The sequence below is a fragment of the Podarcis gaigeae genome (assembly GCF_964106915.1).
Source record: "Podarcis gaigeae genome assembly, chromosome: 1".
NCBI lineage: Eukaryota > Metazoa > Chordata > Lepidosauria > Squamata > Lacertidae > Podarcis > Podarcis gaigeae.
In genome coordinates, this window is record NC_139678.1 from 77,255,851 (window position 1) to 77,275,329 (window position 19,479).

At 44.5% G+C, this 19,479-nt stretch overlaps 2 protein-coding genes and 1 long non-coding RNA gene across 9 annotated transcripts in view; 1 reads left to right on the top strand and 2 right to left on the bottom strand.

Moving 5' to 3' along the window:
• Window positions 1–1,507, bottom strand: part of CRACR2B (calcium release activated channel regulator 2B) — a 40,661-nt gene extending 39,154 nt beyond the window's left edge. For 4 of the 6 annotated variants that reach the window (XM_083756935.1, XM_083756938.1, XM_083756932.1 and 1 more), the window contains exon 1: window positions 849–1,080. The gene's annotated coding sequence lies outside the window, so the exon portion shown is untranslated. Of the gene's footprint in view, window positions 1–848 lie in introns of all 6 variants that reach the window. The other 2 variants (XM_083756934.1, XM_083756936.1) reach the window with 2 other exon arrangements.
• Window positions 1,230–13,451, top strand: LOC310825430. Its single transcript, XR_014555310.1, has 4 exons — window positions 1,230–1,244; window positions 1,989–2,258; window positions 2,464–10,192; window positions 10,340–13,451. It is a non-coding gene; the product is annotated as an uncharacterized lncRNA (long non-coding RNA).
• PNPLA2 (patatin like domain 2, triacylglycerol lipase) overlaps window positions 3,949–19,479 on the bottom strand; it is a 40,026-nt gene continuing 24,495 nt past the window's right edge. The window contains exons 4-10 of one of the 2 annotated variants that reach the window (XM_083757141.1): window positions 17,293–17,502; window positions 16,283–16,343; window positions 14,007–14,189; window positions 12,143–12,275; window positions 11,602–11,724; window positions 9,735–9,890; window positions 3,949–9,446 (exon numbers count right to left, since the gene is read on the bottom strand). In XM_083757141.1, coding sequence (XP_083613267.1) covers window positions 9,779–9,890; window positions 11,602–11,724; window positions 12,143–12,275; window positions 14,007–14,189; window positions 16,283–16,343; window positions 17,293–17,502 — 822 coding nt within the window. In that variant the 3' untranslated portion in view covers window positions 3,949–9,446; window positions 9,735–9,778. The remainder of the gene's footprint in view (window positions 9,447–9,734; window positions 9,891–11,601; window positions 11,725–12,142; window positions 12,276–14,006; window positions 14,190–16,282; window positions 16,344–17,292; window positions 17,503–19,479) is intronic. The other variant, XM_083757140.1, reaches the window with a different exon arrangement.

Consider the following 19,479-nt stretch of genomic DNA (forward strand, 5'->3'; position numbering starts at 1 on the left):
TTGTGGTCTTGCTCATATGCCTTTACGCTTAACTTTAGCAGGCAACACATTTCCCATCATGTTTCTTTCCACACCAGGAAAAGCACCACCTGCCAAACTTCAGTGTCTCAGGCAACTCTTGAGAGGCAACAACTGCAGTGAAGAACAAAGTAAGAGTTTGACACCTGCAGTTTTCTCAGCACTGAACCGCATCCATTGCAGCTCCACCTGATGAAATTCTTCCTGCCACTGCACAAGAACTATGCCAGCGGATTTTTTTTTTAAGATAGCAGGTTCAGGAGGGCTTTGCTAAAGAACCACATTACACATTTTAGTTTTTAAAATGTGGTTATAAACAAAATAACTAAATAAAGTCACCATCTTATCGTCTAAGATTGCACTGAAGAAGTGGCTCTGTGTTCACAAAACGTCATTATCAGTTTGTTAGCGTTTATTAACACACCTAAGATGCCACAAGAATCTTTAACGTGTTTGCTAAAAGAGAATGAAAACAGCTGACTCTCTAGAAATCTCATCGGGGAGAGGAGCCAGGTAAGTAAGTGAGGTGGGTGGCCCAACACCATAAGCTTTCGTGGAATTTTCTGTCAGCCGATTAGGACGCATTCGAGCCACTGAAGGCTCCGGATACCTCAAAATGAAGCCTTCTACAGCTGAATAATCACATCCTTTCGCAAGTAATACCGACGCGTTCCTTCCAATGGCCATTATCGGCAAGCCTTTCGGGGGCGTCGCCTCCCAGCTACCTGTCCGCAGGTCAAGGCAGACCACAGATGGGGCTACAGGTGGGAAGAGTGGTTCCTTTCCGAGGGGAAGCCGCGTTAGCCAGGTGAGGTGCAGCACAAACTCACCTGGATATGCGTGTGAGACGTAGGTCGAGAGAAACGGCCCCCAAGACCCTAATAGCTATCTTCTCAGAAAGGGGGAGGGACCCGAAGTTTCCGCTCGCTCCCGGCGTTACCTTATACCTCTGATCCTGAAGGCACCTGAGAAGAGACGCAGAAGGGAGGGGGAAATTTCTTTTCCTTCGCTGATGTTAAACAAAAGCCCAGCAGTCCAAAGAGTTGGGATCGATGTGCAAACAGAAAAGAAACAGAGAGAGGCTTTTCTCTTTTTCCCCCCCAACCCGGAAATGCCTGGAGAAGCCGGACTCGCCAGATGAGGGGGGAGGAAAAGAAAGAAGGGAAACTCTTCGGTCGCTGCTTGAACTTTTTCTCTCTCCCTGGCGCGCAACGTGTTCGCAGCAGGTGCGGCGGGGCAGGGCCAGCTACCCTGGGGCTGCTTGTGGGGAAAGGAAGCTCGCCTCGTGGCCAGTTAGAGCCGCGTCCAAACCTCTTCCTGCTGCTACTGCAGCTGCCCCGGGCCCTGCCTCGAGGCGTCGAAGCCGGGCTTGCCGCCCTATAAGCGGCTACCCGCGAGGAAGCCCCGCTGAACTTGGACGGCGCTTGCTTCTGAGTAGCGCGTGGCTGGGATGAGGCGCTATCGCGCAAGGCGGGCTGCAGCCCGGCGCGGGCCCCACTTTAGGGGCGCGCGCAGGTGCAGGGCCGCGCGAAAAGTTTGCAGGCGGGTCCCCGCTCTCCTTCTCCTCGGGACCAGCTAATTGTGAAGCGGGGAGGCTCCAAGGGCCGCGGGCGGGGAATCCTCGCAGCGAAGCCGTTGGCCGAGCGCGCGAATTAACCTTGACATATCAGCAGCCCCGTCTGCGTCAAAGTATTGCTTTTTCCAAGGCCGAGGTGGAAGGGGGGGGGGGAGAGGTTGGGAGGCGGGCACAGATATAGCCGCGCCGGTGGCGAAATGCCTGGCTCGATCGAACAGAACAGATCCAGAGGGATTCCAGGCGGAGGAAAGGCAGCGCTTGGAAACCGCTCGCCGCGCCTGGAGCTGCCGCCCTCCCTGTCCGGCGCAAGTCTGAAAGTGACGCGGACGGTATACGGAAGCAGTGAAGGGGCAGATAAGTTAAAAGGGTCTTCCTATGGCTTGCTTCTTCCTAGATTCGTGGCAGCTCCCAGAGCAGCAGCAGCAGCAGCAGCAGCGATCCTGCGGCACCTGAAGACTAACGCATGGTGCAGCGGCATAACCTGTCGTGGATTGGCCGCCATCCATGAGGACTTTTTGTTCTTTCTTTGAACATACGGCGATCTAGTCCAGCATCCTGTTCGCACAGTGGCCAACCAGGCGCCTGATACAAACTCGCATGCGGGACCTGAACACAAACGCGCTCTCCGCTCCTGCTGCTGATATTCAGAAGCCTTATTGCCTCTGTAGACAAAACAAACAAAAAAAAATCCTTCCAGTAGCACCTTAAAGACCAACTAAGTCAGTTCTTGGTATGAGCTTTCGTGCATGCACACGAAAGCTCATACCAAGAACTGACTTAGTTGGTCTTTAAGGTGCTACTGGAAGGAAATTTTTTTGTTTTGACTATGGCAGACCAACACGGCTACCTATCTGTAACTGCCTCTGTAGAGACAGAGCATAACCATCAAGGTTAATAGCCATTGATATCCCCCATGAATTTGTTTAAATTCCATCCATGTTGGTGGCTGTCACTGCCTCCTTTGAGAATCATTTCCTTAGCTTAAGGCAGTCTGGGGAATCCACGGGAATCTGGCTTACATTTCTTTGACTGTTGTTAATATCTAGGTCAGGATATCATAGAAGCATGTTACTTTTTAATGCTACCATCCATGGTAATTATTATTATTATTATTATTATTATTATTATTATTATTTATACTGCACTCTTCTGGCTGGGTTTCCTCAGCCACTCTGGGTTGCTCTCAACAGAATATTAAAAGCACGATAAAACATTAAAGACTTCCTTAAACAGGACTGCCTTCAGATGTCTTCTAAAAGTCAGATAGTTGTTTATTTCCTTGACATCTGGTGGGAGGGCGTTCCACAGGGCGGGCACCACTACCAAAAAGGCCCTCTGCCTAGTACCCTGTAACCTCACTTCTTGTAGTGAAGGATCCGCCAGAAGGCTCTCGGAGCTGGACCTCAGTGTCTGGGCTGAATGATGGGGGTGGAGACGCTCCTTCAGGTACTTTTACGGTGCTTTTATTAAGTCCCCCCCCCCCGTTTCCCCTTTACATAATCTTGTGTGTTGTGGCTTTGGTTAACAGCACAGGAAAGTCTTTTATGTTGAGTCAGACCACCTAAGCTGACTGTTGTCTGTACTGCAAGGTAGTGGCTGTCCAAGGTTTCAGATGGGGGTCTACCTATCTCCAGCCCTACCTGGAGATGTCAGGGATTGAATCTGGGACCTTCTATATAAGTGTGTCCGTACCACTGAGCTACAATAAGCATATCTGGCCGATATATGCACAAAATGGTGAGGCTGGAAAGAGTGTCTTAAATAAGGGGTGCATAGATTTTGCATCTGTCCCAGATGATGCACTGACAAACCCATGAGTATCAACTTGGCCAACACAAACACAGGAGAGTCAGATGGGACCGACAAGTCCCTGCACTTTCAGAATTCACAACTGGTGATAGCTGCTCTAAACGAGAGGCCAGAATGAAAGGTTTTCTGGATGTTAAATCAGCAAAGGATCTTAGTGCAAAATACATGGTGGTTCTCCTGGATCACCTGGTTTCATGACAGACAGGGGGTAGAAAACTGAGGCAAAGGGTTGGTGAAGAGTCTAGCTGGGCTGGGTGAGTAACAAGCTATGGCTCCAATTCCTAATGGGCTCCTGAGAATAATTGGTGGCTTCCAAAGGAGTAGTTGTGAGAATGGGATGTCAGGGTAGGGTCACACGAGGCACCTTGGTGTCACCAAGCTTAGGATACCTCGGGGTCTGCCTTCCATCTTTGGATGGCCAGGCATCTCTCTCCACCTCTCCCCCCAAGCTGACTGCATCAAACAAGTTCAGCTTTCAATAGAAAGCACCACGTGATTACAGCTGCCAATCCCAGGGGGTACAAATTAAAACACACACACCCCAGTTCACATTTTTAGGAATTATTTTATTAGGGAGGTATATCGTTTCAAAATAAATACTTAACACATTTCCAATAAAACATGGGAAGGGGGGGGAAGCAAAGCATAACAATATCAAACATGGAACTATTCAAGCAATGACTACTAAAATGCTCCCTTAATGATAATCACCATGTAAAATAAAATTGTTTCCTCACTAATCTTGTTGCTGCTCTCTGACTTCAGACAAAACATATTACTCGTGAGCAAGTGCTAACATTGATCTATGACAGGATATCCCACAAGTGCACAATTGCATCAGGGTACCGCCTCCCCCCAATCAGCCCAGAGATTTCTGGTCTCAAGACTAATACAAAATAAAATTAGTTCTAAAGGTTGGGTCTTATTCTCTATTTGGCACTTTGGATTTTCTGCAGATTGCAGGTCAGGCTGGTGTGCATCAGTGGAAGAAGAGGACACCAGTCCCTTGTCACAGCAACCACAGCGTCTGTGGCAACATTACCAATCCACAAGCTGCTACTGGTTGCAAGGAAACTGGATATAGAGAGAACAGGAGAGGAATGGGTGCTGTAAGGACAGCAGCAGCAAGTGGCATTAAAAAAGGAAGAAAAGGCACTGTGAAAACTTGAGAACAATGCTACACTAGCAAGATACAGGCAAGCCATTAAGGCAAGCTATTGTTCCATTGGCTTCTGGTGTAATCAGATGCCATTCTTTAGTCTGAGGAAACCATATTAAGTGCCAAGTCACACAAAAGCTCGCACCTGCGTCACCCTATTTCAGCCTTTATCCAAAAGACTCCAAATTTGGCATTACAAAGCCTTTTCCAAGACAAAAAGTGGGAGAGGTTGGCTTTCCCCAGCTGGCACACAGCTATGGTGCATAGCTTCTTACTACTAGTGCTTAATTTACAGGTTGGTGGTTATTAGAGCCGAGACTAACCTAGACCATAGCATTTTAACATGTTTTTGTTTTTTTAAAGAAGTTAGGGTTAAAGAACATCATGGATCTCTTTTCCTTTCAAACAACCAATGCATGTCAAATACTAGCTTTTGGCAATAACATCTGGATTTCGTCCAACTAAAGCAATTAAAAATTAAAGCAGAAAAAAATACTGAATTTTACTTGATGAAACAAGCATTTATAACCCTGGTTATTTTCCCATCTGACCAGATGGGTTGCTACAGAAGAGGCCATATAAATTATAACATATTAGCAGCAAAACAAACACAGCAGTATAATCATTCTGCCTTAAGCAGCAACTTACTAGAAAAACCTAAATCAGTGGTTCCCACACTTTATTTCCCACTCAAAAATTGCTGAGTGACTAAAATGATCCCCCCCGCCTGTTCTAGCAACTGCAATGTGCTGTGCTAAAAGCTGTATGATTTTTAATTTCATTTCTATTGCTTCTTTTATTTTTTATATTTTAATGTATTACAATTTGAATCCCCTAGAATTCAAATTGTAAGTGTTCTTTGCATACATGTCACAGACCACCTAGATGAAGCTAGCAGACTACTGGTGGTCCACAAATCACAGTCTGGGAACCCCTGATTTAAATTGTGCAAGACATTAAAAAACAACAACATAAGATACAGTGTTGAATAAGTTAGTGGTTGACTATATATGTACACATACAAACATGTTTACTGTTTTCTTACAGGAAAGAAGTTCACATTTACATTATGATAAAACAAAAGGGGGAAATTAGCACATCGCATAACTTGGGATGACGAAGGCAATGTCTTTTTTCTGAATATTTCAAAATACAAGCCCCCCCCCCAAAAAAAATATTACTTGGAGCAGACCAAATGGTAGTTCACATGAATTACAAGAAGTCTCTAGCTATTATCATCTTTCTATAGGAGAGAAGAGACTTTTTGATATACAAGCACTCCTTAAGAGAAAAAAGATCCTGGGTGCTATTTCATGCTAATCACGCTCAGAGCAGACCCACTGAAATCCATTGACTTGCAGTATTTCAATAGGTTGACTCCAAAAGCCCTGCTTAGAGATGCTTGCTATTATTTCATGTAAGAAGGGTGAGATAGATGTTTACTATGATGCGCTCTTCATGAGCATTTCCCCCCTCCCAACGAGAATACAGGGGATCATACAAATCTTTGCATGAAACAGGTAGCAACAATTTAACAGCATGTCTTTCCTCCAAATAAGGAGTTCCATTTTTAGGTAAGGCCCTCCACAGAAATGGCACCACAGACTATATTTCAGTTAAAATGCAGAGGACCTCTAAATTTTCCTCTGCACAAATAGCTGCTGGCTGCATTGTTTTCTTAACCAACATAAAACTAAACACACATGCAACATCTCCAAAGTTAAGTCTGCAGCTAGAGCTCCAAGGCAAATGTTTGTAGAGAGAACAGTAAATTCCTTGCCACCCTGTGTGTTTACATAAAGTTATAGAAGAGGGACTATTGCATTGGCTAGTGCCAAATGCTCACCACTCCCATCCTGCCTAGTCACAAAGGCTTCATACTTGAATAATTCCACATTTCTAAACTACTTACAAAATTGTTAAGGCAGGCACTTATACTACATGAGCAGTCAATTATGAATTGGAATATTTTTCTTTTAGCGTCAAGATAGTTTTCATAACGCTACTCATTCTCAAAATCTGTTTAGCAGCTGTGTCACTCCAGAAGCTCTGCAGATGAAAGCATTTCTAGAAATCCTAGTATTGGCCACCATTAAAAAAAAATGCACTACAAAGTCATAATGTCCTGACTTGAGCCCATTTCAAATCATTATACTCTGAATTTTCTTTTTTTTAAAAAAATGCCCCAAGGATGTACCTCATGGGCCTCAAAGAGTCTCATAAAGCTTAGCAGTGCAACACACCACTACTCAGATGCTTTGGAATGAACAAAAACACAAGTCTATTCAATGTACACTGAGTAGTGAGGTATGCCTACCAAAGAATACCCACCCCTTTGTTCTGCAGTGGCACTCTGAATTGTATCTCTATTAACACTGCTTAACTGATATATACTGTGCCAGCTCCCCCTGCCCCTGAATACCCCTTGGATTCTCTTTGGCATTCAACTGATTGACTGCGTTGTGAGAGGATCGAAGATGGTAGGTTAGTGTGCAAAGGAAGTCAACCTCCGCACAGTACAGATACAAAGACTTGTTTCTCCCTGTAGTACAAACCTATCTGTGCTTTCATGGTACAAATCACAACAGGGAAGAAATATATATTTATATTATATATACAGATATATAGATATGCCCCAAAGCCAATGGAAAAGCAAGCCACAGAAAATAGTATTGCTATATGATAAGGGATGCTGCTGCTTTGCTGCCACAGCAAATCTCTGCTAGGCTACGCAGTAGCTTGAACAGCAGTGAAATGTGAGATAACAGTTTAGTGCTGAGACAATTAGTAGACTGTACATCACATCTGAAAGGCATCTGTAGAGAGAGGGATTCTATATAGCAGACAGCACATGTGCTGCTACATGGAGTGCTTAACCTTTAACACACACTGCAGTGAACAATTCCAGCAAGTGGGGAACTTTGCAAAAGCATTGGGAACACATACCAGATCTTTGGCTCAGAAAACTTGAGAACCTGGCAAGTAACTAAATGTCCTTCTGGCTCTATGAACTATAGGGGGGAAGCCCTCCAGGTTAACCTAAGACATGAATCCCTGTTTCATTTGCAGAACAGGAACCAAGATCCACTAGCCTGTGGTACAGTGGAGAGGAACCTGTGGTCCACCAGATGTTGGACAACGCCTCCCACTTTCCCTGACCATTGGTCATGCTTTCTGCAGCTGATGGAGTCCAAAAACATCTGGAGAGTGCAAGGTTCCCCACCTCTGACACAGGTGGATAGAAAGAAGGATGTGCATTCACTTCTGACACCTTCTGGCACTCTTTTCACCCTTTTCACACTGTACTGCCATCCCTTTTAGGACCTCCAGCTCCTGACCCTCCTGACTAACCACCACACTAGTCACAATTCTGTTGGGGTTGCCAGGTCCTTTCAAAAGTGATCAAATATACCACTGGCACAAAGTGCATATGGATTCCTCGAGGTTAAATCCAGTTTGGCCAGCATCAGTTTTGGCCTCCACCTTCACTTTCATTTTGTGAGTGGCAAAACACCCCTTCTCTCCTCACATGCTCAGCTCCAGCTCATCAGATGAGCCACAAACCATTTGAAAAACATACACTAAGCTCTCTTAGCTCCTGCATTCTTCCTCTATCCTTCTTTACAGCCTTTCTGCACATTTGAAGAATAACGTAGTAGTGTTGTTTTGGGTGGGTGGAAATAGCATCATCCAAACAACATGGAGCATCGAAAAGAAAAGAACAGCATAGCTCAAGCATACATTTAGGATTGTATTCAATTCAATTTTACTCAGATGAGACCCACTGAAATTAATGGATCTAAATTAGTTACGGCCATTAATTTCAATGGGCCTACTTTTAATACAACCCTTACGAAGCACGTTTCAGAGCTTCTAATATTTTCTCTCTCCATAGTTAAAAAAAAGTCCCTTAGAAGAGGGTGATCCTGAGAGAAACAAAGAACTCTAGTGTTCTAAGAGTTCATTTTTACAAGTCTACATTCCTAACATCTATATTAAGAGCAGTGGCACCCAGATAGATTTGAAAGAGAATGTGGGGCACAGGCATTTAAAAAGGTGCATCAGCTGAGAGTTGAAAACCAAGGGCTGCCTTAGATAACAAGAGCCAATCTGGCAGCCAGTTGTTGTAGCCTGCCTGCTTTTCACTATTCTGTGTAGCGCAGGCAAAGATGATCTATGAGGGACTCGGCCTTCTTCAAAACAAAGACCCTTTTACAACACTGATGTAAAACAAAGGAGGTTAAAAGCAAAGAAATGCCAGAGTAGTGATTTGTGTCCCAATCCTCTTATCACAAACGGCAAGTTCAACATGATATGAGGCCTCTGAAAAGGTGTCCCAAGCAAAACTCTTTTCGGTTCAACCAAGCACTTTTGTCACATGTGCTGGGCATTCATACACCATCATCTCTAAGAGTGTACGCAACGCCCGGCACATTGCTATGGGTTTGAACACTGTGCAGCCACCAGCTTAGCAGTTGCACAATGGCTATATTGATGTAAATTCTCACTCTGCAAATGAGAAAATAAGAAGTCTCTTAGCAAGGTGTTACAGCTCCATTAGGGCGCTGTTGAGAGGCAGCGGCTGTCTACCCTCCCCTGCCCAAAGTGTGGCAACGAGATCAGAAAAGCTGGAGGCTTTCTTGTGTGCAGCTTGCTGGCGGGTGCCTCATCTGCAGCCCTTCTGATGGGAAGATGGACGCCTGCAGGTCCACGTTAATGCAGAACAACCCCAGCATCAGCTGGCGCTGGTACTCCTCCCATTTTGTCATAACGTCCGTCAGGGAGAGGTTACTCCGCAGCCACTTGGGCAGTGCCTCCCCATAGCCGATACTCAAGGGGAGGGGCAAGCTTTGGCTTTTTCTGAGTTCCAGGTGGTAGTACAGCCTGAGAGAGAGAGAGAAAGAGAGAGAGAGAGGAAGATGTTTAGTTTGTTTGTCATGCTGTACTCACAAGCGCTGCTTGCTGCACTGGACCTTCCAGGCTAGACATGGAGATACAGAGAGAGGAGTGGGGGATAAAAGATCACACATTCCCCATTGCAATTTCCCCTTAACAGCACAAGATGCCAGTGGGATGCTACCGTCACATACAAAAAGTCAGCAGCACAGGCTAGGATCATGGAAGGTGCAGGTGAGCAGTGCTCAGATTGTCCTTGCATGCCTCAATACTGACCTTTGACACCCTGGCTATCCTAGTCCTGCCCCTTCCTAGTCCCGTCATTGGCCCATAAGCAGAAAGTGCCACGTGAGCTGACTGAGGTCCAGGGGAAACTTGGAGCCTCCAGAGTCCCCAGGCTGACGGTCGTCACACTGCTGAGTTTCATTCGGTCTGAGAAAGTGAGTCAGGTGTACAAGTGAGAACACAAGATGCGTAGAGTGGGCTGCTCTGCAAAATGAGATTCTCCACTGGCAGAATGGGCTCCGTTATCTCTCGATAAAACCTGCACCCCGCCGAGCGCAAGTGGACTGTGCGACACCCAGATGTAATGCGCGAGCCACCCGTTGATGTGGTAAGTGTTTATTGTCACACGATAAATGCAAACAAATCACTTGGAAAAACCATCTACTTGTTATATTGTAAAACATTAAATGACAGCTTTGTTACTGAAAGCTGTTTCAAACAACACATTTGTCTGCACAAACCATCCTGATATCTTTTGCATGTTGACAGTTGACATACAGAACTGTCCTGAGAAATTAATGTGTGAATTGGAAGATCGTAGAAAAATCATCTGCTATTGCAGGAACGAACATTTTTATAAGTCATTCCATGGAAAGTAAAGGGAAATAGGGTCCCTGTTGTTAGGTTGGAAAAATATATACGTAGTGGCTTTCTCTCCTCCTTACTTTTTAAAAAAGTTGTTGTTGTTATTTAATTAAGCATATAAACAATTGCTAAAGTAGGAAATAACAAACAACTTGTCCCAATAAAATCATATACATTTGTCTTGCTATACAACATCTCATTTGGTTGCTCTAAAAGATCACACCACGTTTCCCTGTGAGTGTTAGGTGGATTCTTACCACTATCCAAACAATTTATATATTCAATGATTTTTTTTTTTGCCATGTATTATAAAAAGAATAGGGATGGTGTTTGCCCTTTGCTGTTCTGACCTGACATGTTAGTTTCTCTGCCAATGCTATTGACCACCGACTATTATACCAAGAATCAATGTTCAGCCCAAAGCCAGTTTTCCAGCATCCATGGCTATCTCCATATGGGCAACCTCTGGCTATCTCCCCCCCCCCCCCACCTTTGAGATAGAATCCAATCACTTTTTGGCAGTTCACACACAATACATTTTTGCCCACTGTCCTGAACTGCCCTGGGAACATGTTCACATACAGGAAAAAAAACTGAACCGAGAGTGAGCAAATAGATGCATTTGAAGATGGTCGTTTGGGTTTTAAACTTAATCCAAGATAGCTCTTCAGAACACTCTGTATATGGGGTGCTACTATATCTAAGTTTTACTCAGAGTAGATCTAATGAAATCAAAGACCCTAACAGGTTCATTAATTTCAATGGGTTTAACTCTGGAGTAAAACTTAGTTGAACACCACCCTTGGAAATTAGGCCTTTTTCTTTTGGAAAGAAAATTAGGCCCTTTCAAATATGTTACGTACAACATCTAAGGACTTCAGGCACTTAGTTATGTTATTTCACCGCCAAAAACAAAACTGGGGACTGTCAAGCCTGGGTTTCAGTTATTTGGTTTCTTGAAAAAGAAGCACACAGTGCTGGAATTGCCTGTAGTTTCATAACCATGTATTCGGTTACCTAGGCACAGTAACACTAAACCTTCCTGAAGAGTTAAGGCACCTTTATTTTATAGAGGGCTGTGCAAAGTAAGATGACACATCTAGAACTGCCATCTTAAGCACACAAACTTGGAGGAGAGTACAAAGGGGCTGATTTCTGAATAAGCACGGTCAGATTGGAGGCCAAAGTCCCCCTGATTACCATTTATATGGCGCCAGCCCTATGGCAACTCCCAGTGTCGCAATACTTAGAAAAGCAAACAAGATAATCCTACCTGGCTGAGAGATGGCTTCCCAGCTTCTTCTTGGCTTTCCTCATCAGATAGTGGCAGACTTTTCTCGTCTGCTCCTTCATCCACCTGATATCCTCAGGGACATCTGGCAGCCATTCAAGCAACCTGAAGGAGACAGGTGACCAACAGGGACGCTGTTACGTAACGCAGGCCATTACTACACTGCAAGCAGGAAGGAGCACCAGCCACGTTGCAGCTTTGCAAAGGTGTTCTTAAAAAGAGCCTGCACAAGGGCGCCTCTTGGGACAATGGCAAGTATTCACATAAAGAGCATGCCTCCCCTTGCTAGAGTAGACCAGTGACCTTTCTCGTCCAGAATCCCATTTCCCATGGTGGCTAACTAGGTGTCTATGGGAAGCCCAGATGCAGCACATGAGAGCAAGAGTTTGTTCCTGCTACTGTTTCCCAGTGGCTGATAGTCCCACAGAATAGCAAGTTCTTAACAATGCAGATAATACAGCAATCTAGGTCCCAATCACAAGCATTTCCCAAAAGCATATCAGAAACAGGATTTAGAGCATACCTGACAGTGAAGGAGAGAGCCGACTCCAGAGGAAGAGTGTATGGAAGCATCAAGGTAGAGGCCAGGCGCACAGGCAACAGGTTGGCAATGCCGGTGAACAATCCCCTCCTCTCAGCACAGGCTTCCAAGAGGGCTGGAGATGGAGACAGTGAGTTATTCCAGTCACCAATTCAATGGGGAAAGCAGAAACTGCCTCTCTCAATTTTTAGAGAGACACCTGCCCAAAATTTAGCCCTCTTGTGGCTCCAAACATCAGCCCAAAAGGCAAGGAATAAAAATACAGTGTAAGACTTCGCCCAGCTCATGAGAAGCAACCAGAGGGTTTTCTATTACTCTTCTTCCCCAGAGAAAGAGACCAAGCCTGCTTTGTTTGCCCCATGCCTCATTTAAAAGGTAGTATTCACTATAGAACTTGAATGCCTCTGGAACCTTCAATTCTGTTGGGCTGTATGAATTAGCAACATGTTATTGCCAGGGCCCTGAAGGCCCTGCAGTTCAAAAAAACAGCATTAACTTGTAATTTCTCAATGCAGGTGTAGGTTTGAAATGAAGTGAGGGACTTCACATGCTACAACAGGAGTGAGAATTGGAAACACAAGTCACCAACATTTTAAAAGCAATTACTGGATGTTCAGACTACTTTGAAGATCCACAAAATCTCTCTAGCCATAAACATGCATCTACTACTAAGCAGGGGGACCAAGAGGTTTGTTATAGGCGGGAAGATTGTGTCAATTCTAGAGCTGGCAGCAAATCACTTTATTCATCTCTCCTCAACACTGATCCCCATCTTATCTGTCTACAGGCATTTCCCGACAATTTTGCTGGTTTTTATGCTTCAGTGTCCACTATCCGTTATCTCATGAGTCACCTAAGAGAAGTTCCAATAGGAAAATAAAAAACTATAGCCAGACCCTAAATCAAGGCAGGCAGCCTGTTCTTCTCAGATACCAACTTTACTGGGCAGTGGAGGTTGGAACCAGAGTTTCAAGTCAGTGCTGTGCACCAACTTCAGAATTTCCACATGCATATGTGAACACATGCACACTTTCAAAACACTGCTCAGTACACTTGTGTTATTAATGGGAAATAGAGATTTTCTGAAGTCCTGCAATATGTCTGCAGGGGGCCATGGAGCAAATTGTATCCCCTTACATTAGCCATAGGGACACAGGTGGCGCTGTGGATTAAACCACAGAGCCTAGGACTTGCTGATCAGAAGGTCAGCAGTTCAAATCACCACGACGGGGTGAGCTCCCATTGCTTGGTCCCAGCTCCTGCCAACCTAGCAGTTCGAAAGCATGTCAAAGTGCAAGTAGATAAATAGGTACCGCTCTGGCGGGAAGGTAAACGACGTTTCAGTGCGCTGCTCTGGTTCGCCAGAAGCGGCTTAGTCATGCTGGCCACATGACCCGGAAGCTGTATGCCGGTTCCCTCGGCCAATAAAGCGAGATGAGCGCCACAACCCTAGAGTCGGTCACAGGTCAGAGGTCCCTTTACCTACATTAACCATACTGCCCACCCTGTGTATTTCATGTATTCACAGTTTCCTAATTTACAGGGAAACCAAATCATCTGCACAGAACAAAATAAAACGTATGCATATGTGCAGAATCGGAATGTCTATCTTTTAGCCTCTCAACATTCTTTTTTCTTCCGTTTCTCCCCTTTTCTCCCACAAAGGAGAAAAGTAGGACATAAGTCAGGGTTGGGGAACTCGTGGTGGAGGCCCAACATCAGATGCTGCTGAACTACATGTTCCTCACCCCTAGAGCATTATAAAAGCCTCAGCCTAGTCTGTGTAATGAGGAGAGCCTTGGGTTAGACACAGACACACAGCAGCCTCTCCAACCCAAGATCATACCTTGGTTCAGTTTAGGAGGCAAGTGTTCAAGAATGTGATCTTCAGCCTCTGCCAGTGCAGCATTCTCTCTCAGCTGGTCCTCTTCCCCTGCCTCCTCCTCCTCCGCTTCTTCAGCATTCCTCACCCCAGCACCATTTTCAATAGCCAGCAAAGGGTTGGTGGGTCTTGGATGATGGAGAAGACCTGAGGAAGAAGGGAGAAGGAACTGTTGTGCTTCAACCAAAAACTTAATATGCTTTGCAGATTATCTTTCCTGACAGTGGAGAAAGTGGCAGTCACAGCCAAAAGCCACCTGCTGTCATGGAGGATATCATGTACAATAAGCACTGGACATGAAATTGCCACCAAGGCATGTGAGACAGCTGTGCAAGGCAAGAGGGTTTACAAAGCAGAGAGAAATAGCTCCTCGGGAAAAGACTCAGTGGGCATCAATGCTACACTCTTTTTGGCACCAGGTTAAAACTTATTTGTTTACTCAGACTTTTTTTTTTAAGTGCTAAATTTGTTTTTGGAACTTTTTTTAAAAAAACCACAGGTATCTTAAAACAATAGATCTATGGTGGATTATGTTTTCCTTTCTTTGTTGTTATAACTGTACACTGCCAGCGGATCTGTTTGAATAAAGTTTAGTTTACAAATATTTAAAAGAATATTGTATGTTGTACATACTGTGTGCTGTCTAATACCTAGAAGTATCGTGCAGCAGAAGTATGTCGTTTCTTGTAAAACATGCGCATGGAGGGACATTCAAATGTTAAATCCTGCCCACCAATATACCCCACCTCTGCAGACTGAAGCAACGTAGTTCTAAGAACTCAGTACCACGTGGTTTATCTATCCAGGGACCTCCAACTCCCAATAGTCTGTGATTTACTCACAGTATAAAAAAACTGGTAGTGATCTACTCATTGTCGTAAAAAGACTGGCAGTGATCTACCCAAAGGTTGTGGAGCTTTTTTTAGGAAGCCAAATTTGGTGGGAGTTTTTTGGTTTTTTGTTGTTGTTTGGTTTTTTGTAAGGAGATCACTGAGGGGCCAGAGATCTACCAGGATCTACCAGGAACACCCCATTACCTACCAGTAGATTGCAATGTACCTCTTGGACATGTCTGAAGTGGTACCTCGGGTTACAAACACTTTGGATTACAGACTCTGCTAACCCGGAAGTAGTACCTCAGGTTAAGAACTTTACCTCAGGATGAGAACAGAAATCGCGTGGCGGCGGTGCAGCAGCAGCAGCAGGAAACCCCATTAGCTAAAGTGGTACCTCAGGTTAAGAATGGTTTTAGGTTAAGGACGGGCCTCTGGAATGAATTAAGTTTGTAACCAGAGGTACCAATGTATATGCCTACACATTCTGTAAAGTACCATTTGAATTCTAGAACTACTATACATATCTTCAATAAGAAGTCCCAAGTAGACCCTTTCACACCTGCAACCATAAGAAATCTTTGCCTGTCACCAAGTCAATTTCCTCTCCAATTGCCTTCTCTGGGGTAGCACAGTGGGGCTGCTGAATCATGTAATATAAGAACATAAAAAGAGCCCTTCTGGATCAGAGCAAAGCCTCAGTTGGTTGAGTATCCTGTTCTCATAGTGACCAACTGTTGCCTGTAGGAAGCACACAGGCAAGTCCTGAACTGCATCAATGTAAGTAGTTGTAAGGACAAAAAAAATACAGTGCACAATATTGCTGCACTACAGACAGTCACCACAAGGTGGCACTATAGACACAAACAGTGTGCTCTGACCACAGCACCGGCTCATGCCAGAATAATAGGCAGAATGCTAGAGAAGCATTGTTATGCTCTTGCACAGCTTCCATTAAATTAATTTTGTACAGAAGAAGACCCCAGTGGATCATACCCAGTGCCATTTTGCATCTATGTGATCAAATACAAAATAGACTCTCTTGTCATATCCAACATTTTGCTTTCATTCAGCGATTTGTGTAGGAGTATGTAAAACCTCTTGATTTACTCAGAACTTTTCTAATTATGTAGAATGGAAAGGGTGCTCAACCTCAGCTAAGTGGAAACACAATTGGTAATAATGAAGCTGGCTGCTGCTTAGGTACTATTAAAAATGTTTTCTGCATAGCAACAACTGGTTAGATGGGACAACTGAGGGTTAAGCATGGCGGCCAAATGGATTTTATGCACAAACAGGACACAAGGAAACTTATAAAGCAGAGAAGAAAAATGTTTTTACACAGTTTTACTTTTGCTAGAAAATTTGGGTGGGGAGGGAAGGCAAAACCTTTTGCTAAGTGCTTACCATTCTTTTTCAAGAAGTGCAGTGCATCCCTGTATCCTTGCTTGCACATGTCCCGCAGAACCTGCACACAGAGATAAAGGAGAGCCAGTTATGATGATGAAAGCCTGTCTCTAAACATTCCAGTTGGAAGGGCAAGAGGTGCTTGTTTTCTGGTTACAACCACTGCTACCCCAGCAGTGTTTTCTACTGCAGCAACAAAAGAGGGAGAAAGGGCAGAAAGCAAGAACGGACCAACAGCATTTGTTATGTTGCTAACTAAAGGAAGAAGCAGGAACACGGAGGAGACATGTTATGGTCTGGGCAATGGCTCTGAATGAACACCCACGAGGGAAGAAAGAAGGCCAACAAAGGAATGTTAATCTACACCAACTGAATACAGTCCATAAGCATTTTCAAACAATGCCTAATTGAAGGTATTTTCAGGTGTCTTCATGTTATTCCAATGGGATTAAAAAAGGCATTCAGTGCATTCCAAAAGTTTTGAAGACTTCTTGTCCCAGCACTTTAAACAAACAAGTCATAGAATGAGAATTTGCCACTCCAAATTAGGCTATCTGTCAATACCCTCTAAAGAATGGGAGTGGGAGTCCCAAGTTACATGAAATGCATTGGCTGATCACCCATGTGCCTTTCAGTGACTTTGTTGCTTGTTTCTAAAAGGAAACGTGCAGCTGTTCATGAAACACCATATGCCCGTCTCTCAGAAATGGGTGGCACAAACACCACTGAAGCTTTATGGAGGGCAGGTTGCTTTCTATAGGTGTGTAAGCTCCATCCAACACCAGTGGGACTCACTTCCAAGTAAACATGCACAGTCTTGTGTTAGAAGCATAAGGGCTAAGACAGATGAAATGCTCTGATGAAGAATGACTACAATGATTTGTATTTAGAAAGTATATAAATTCAGGTTGCCTGAAGTTCCTTCAAATGAAGAGCCATAAACAATGTTTACCATCTATGGAAGCTCAAGCGTCACTACAAAAATATAGACAATCATGCTGGGCTCTCACCTGAGGCTCTGGTGGAAACAGGGCCTTTGAAAGGCGGTAGAGGTTGCGCATGTTGAACTGAATGCTGGTATTCGTGACCCTGAGCTCATGGATGTTTGTGGAGCTGTCCCGTGGACAGATATCACTCTCCCCAGAGAAAGGGGACACCGTGATGGTGTTCTTCAGCTCATACTGTGGCAGGTTGTCAGAAATCCCTCCATCAACATACCTCTGGGAGGAGAGAAAGAATGACAAGGAATCATTGAAGGTTTTATTATACAGATACAGTTTACAGTCTGTCCCACCCCCCAAATTTCCAAACACTTATAGGCAATTGCAAATGTACCAGTTCACAGTTGCTTGGTGAGTCTGGCAGGTTATAGCAGCCATATTCAGGGGATGTGAATTGCCACCAATATACTGATGACACACAGCTCCATCTGTTTCATTGGTGCCTGGGGAACCAGGAATGGGCTGGATGTGGGCCAAGAAACAGAAGCTGAATCTAGATAAGCAGAGGTGCTGTGGTTGCACAAAGTCCGAGAATCAGCAGAACACCCTTATTCTGGAAGGGGTTGCCCTTGTTTGCATCCTTTCCTGAATAAAGATAGCCTGGCCACTATTATCCATGCTCTGCTGTCCTTCAGATTAGACTACTGTCATGTACTCTTTGTAGGACTGCTCTTCCAAAATGGTTCAGAAGTTGCAACTAGTGTAAAATGCAGGGGTCCAGAGTACTAAAACAGCTGCACAGCTTGCCAATTCTCTTTCGAACCTAAGTCAAAGTGCTTATGTTGACATTAAAATAAGAGAACTTCTCTTTTACCAACCTACCACCTGGGCCTGAAGATCAGCTAAGGAGAACCTCCTGATGGCCACTACAACAGAGGTGTTCAGTAGTGTGAGGACCCACAGTACAGCCTTTCCTGTGGCAGCTCCAAAACAATGGAACTATCTTCCTACTGAGTACTGTAGTGTCTTGCCTCAATGCTACACTCTTTCAAGAGGGAAGTGAAGACACTCCCCGCCCCCCCCCCCAGGTTTCTGGAGGTTAGGAGGCATAATGCACTGAGGTCAGTGTATGGCACCCCTTGTCACCTTACATTATCCTCTGTTATTTTAGTTTGTGCTGAGTTTATTTCATATAGATGTTTTAATTGGCCTCGGAATATGCATTTGTGCATTTTAATATGTTGCGCATCCCCCTGTGACTTTATGATAAAGAGTAGTATCAAAATATCTAAATAAAATGAGTGAGATCCACGGGGTGACAGCAACCAGTGAAGATCCCTTGGGCTTCTACTGACATACCCACTGCCTACCTACATTAGCTGGAAGGCAAGCACTTCTGAATTATTGCTTTACTTATTAATTGTTCGATGCATCTGGCCCAACAGGGCTTCCTGCTTCAGACAGCCGGCTTTTTGCTGTGAGGTATTTGGGAGACTCTTGGGTTGCAATGAGACTGGCTAGAGACAGAGGTGAAGGCTCTGCTGGCTCTAGCCTTATCTGCATGCATAGACAGGGCTAAATATGTTTAATCTAGAGGAGAGGGATACTTTGAGTTTGGAGCCAAACTAAAATAAGACCAGGGAGAGGTGATGAAGCAGGCACATCTCCAAAACAAGACATACACCCCCCCAGCTGTTGTTGTTAACAACATTATGTAACAATAGCAATAAATAAATAAAGCTAGCCGTCTATTGGGGACCTTCCGCCTACATTCCAGTTAGGAACAAACTGTTCATGCCAACCTTCTCCACAAACTCCACCACTCTGCTTCTACCAGACACTCCTTGAGTTCACAACCTCAATTTGATTTAGTGCCGTTGCAAATGGGCTTTTCTTAATACCACTCAGCCAGACCAGAATGGAACAGATATCAGGAGAAAAGGAAAAACAAAACCCTTTGGTGTAGCTACCTTTAAACAGTTCACTGTGGCTTGTTCTGAAATGACAATAAACCATGGCTTACTGCAGGAATAAGCTGATGTGTTTCAGGCTTGCGCCATCTTCCTTCCCTTCTTATTCTCCAACATAGCTGCAAGGAAACTGGAAGCCTTAACTTCCGATTTCAATTAACAACAGCTTAGCATAGCATTAAAACCCTGAACTGTGGTCAACTGAAACAAGCCACCGTAATAAAACTGTGGTTTGAAGTTGGCTCCTTTTGACAAAGGGTAGCCACAGCATGTCAGGGTTCAGACA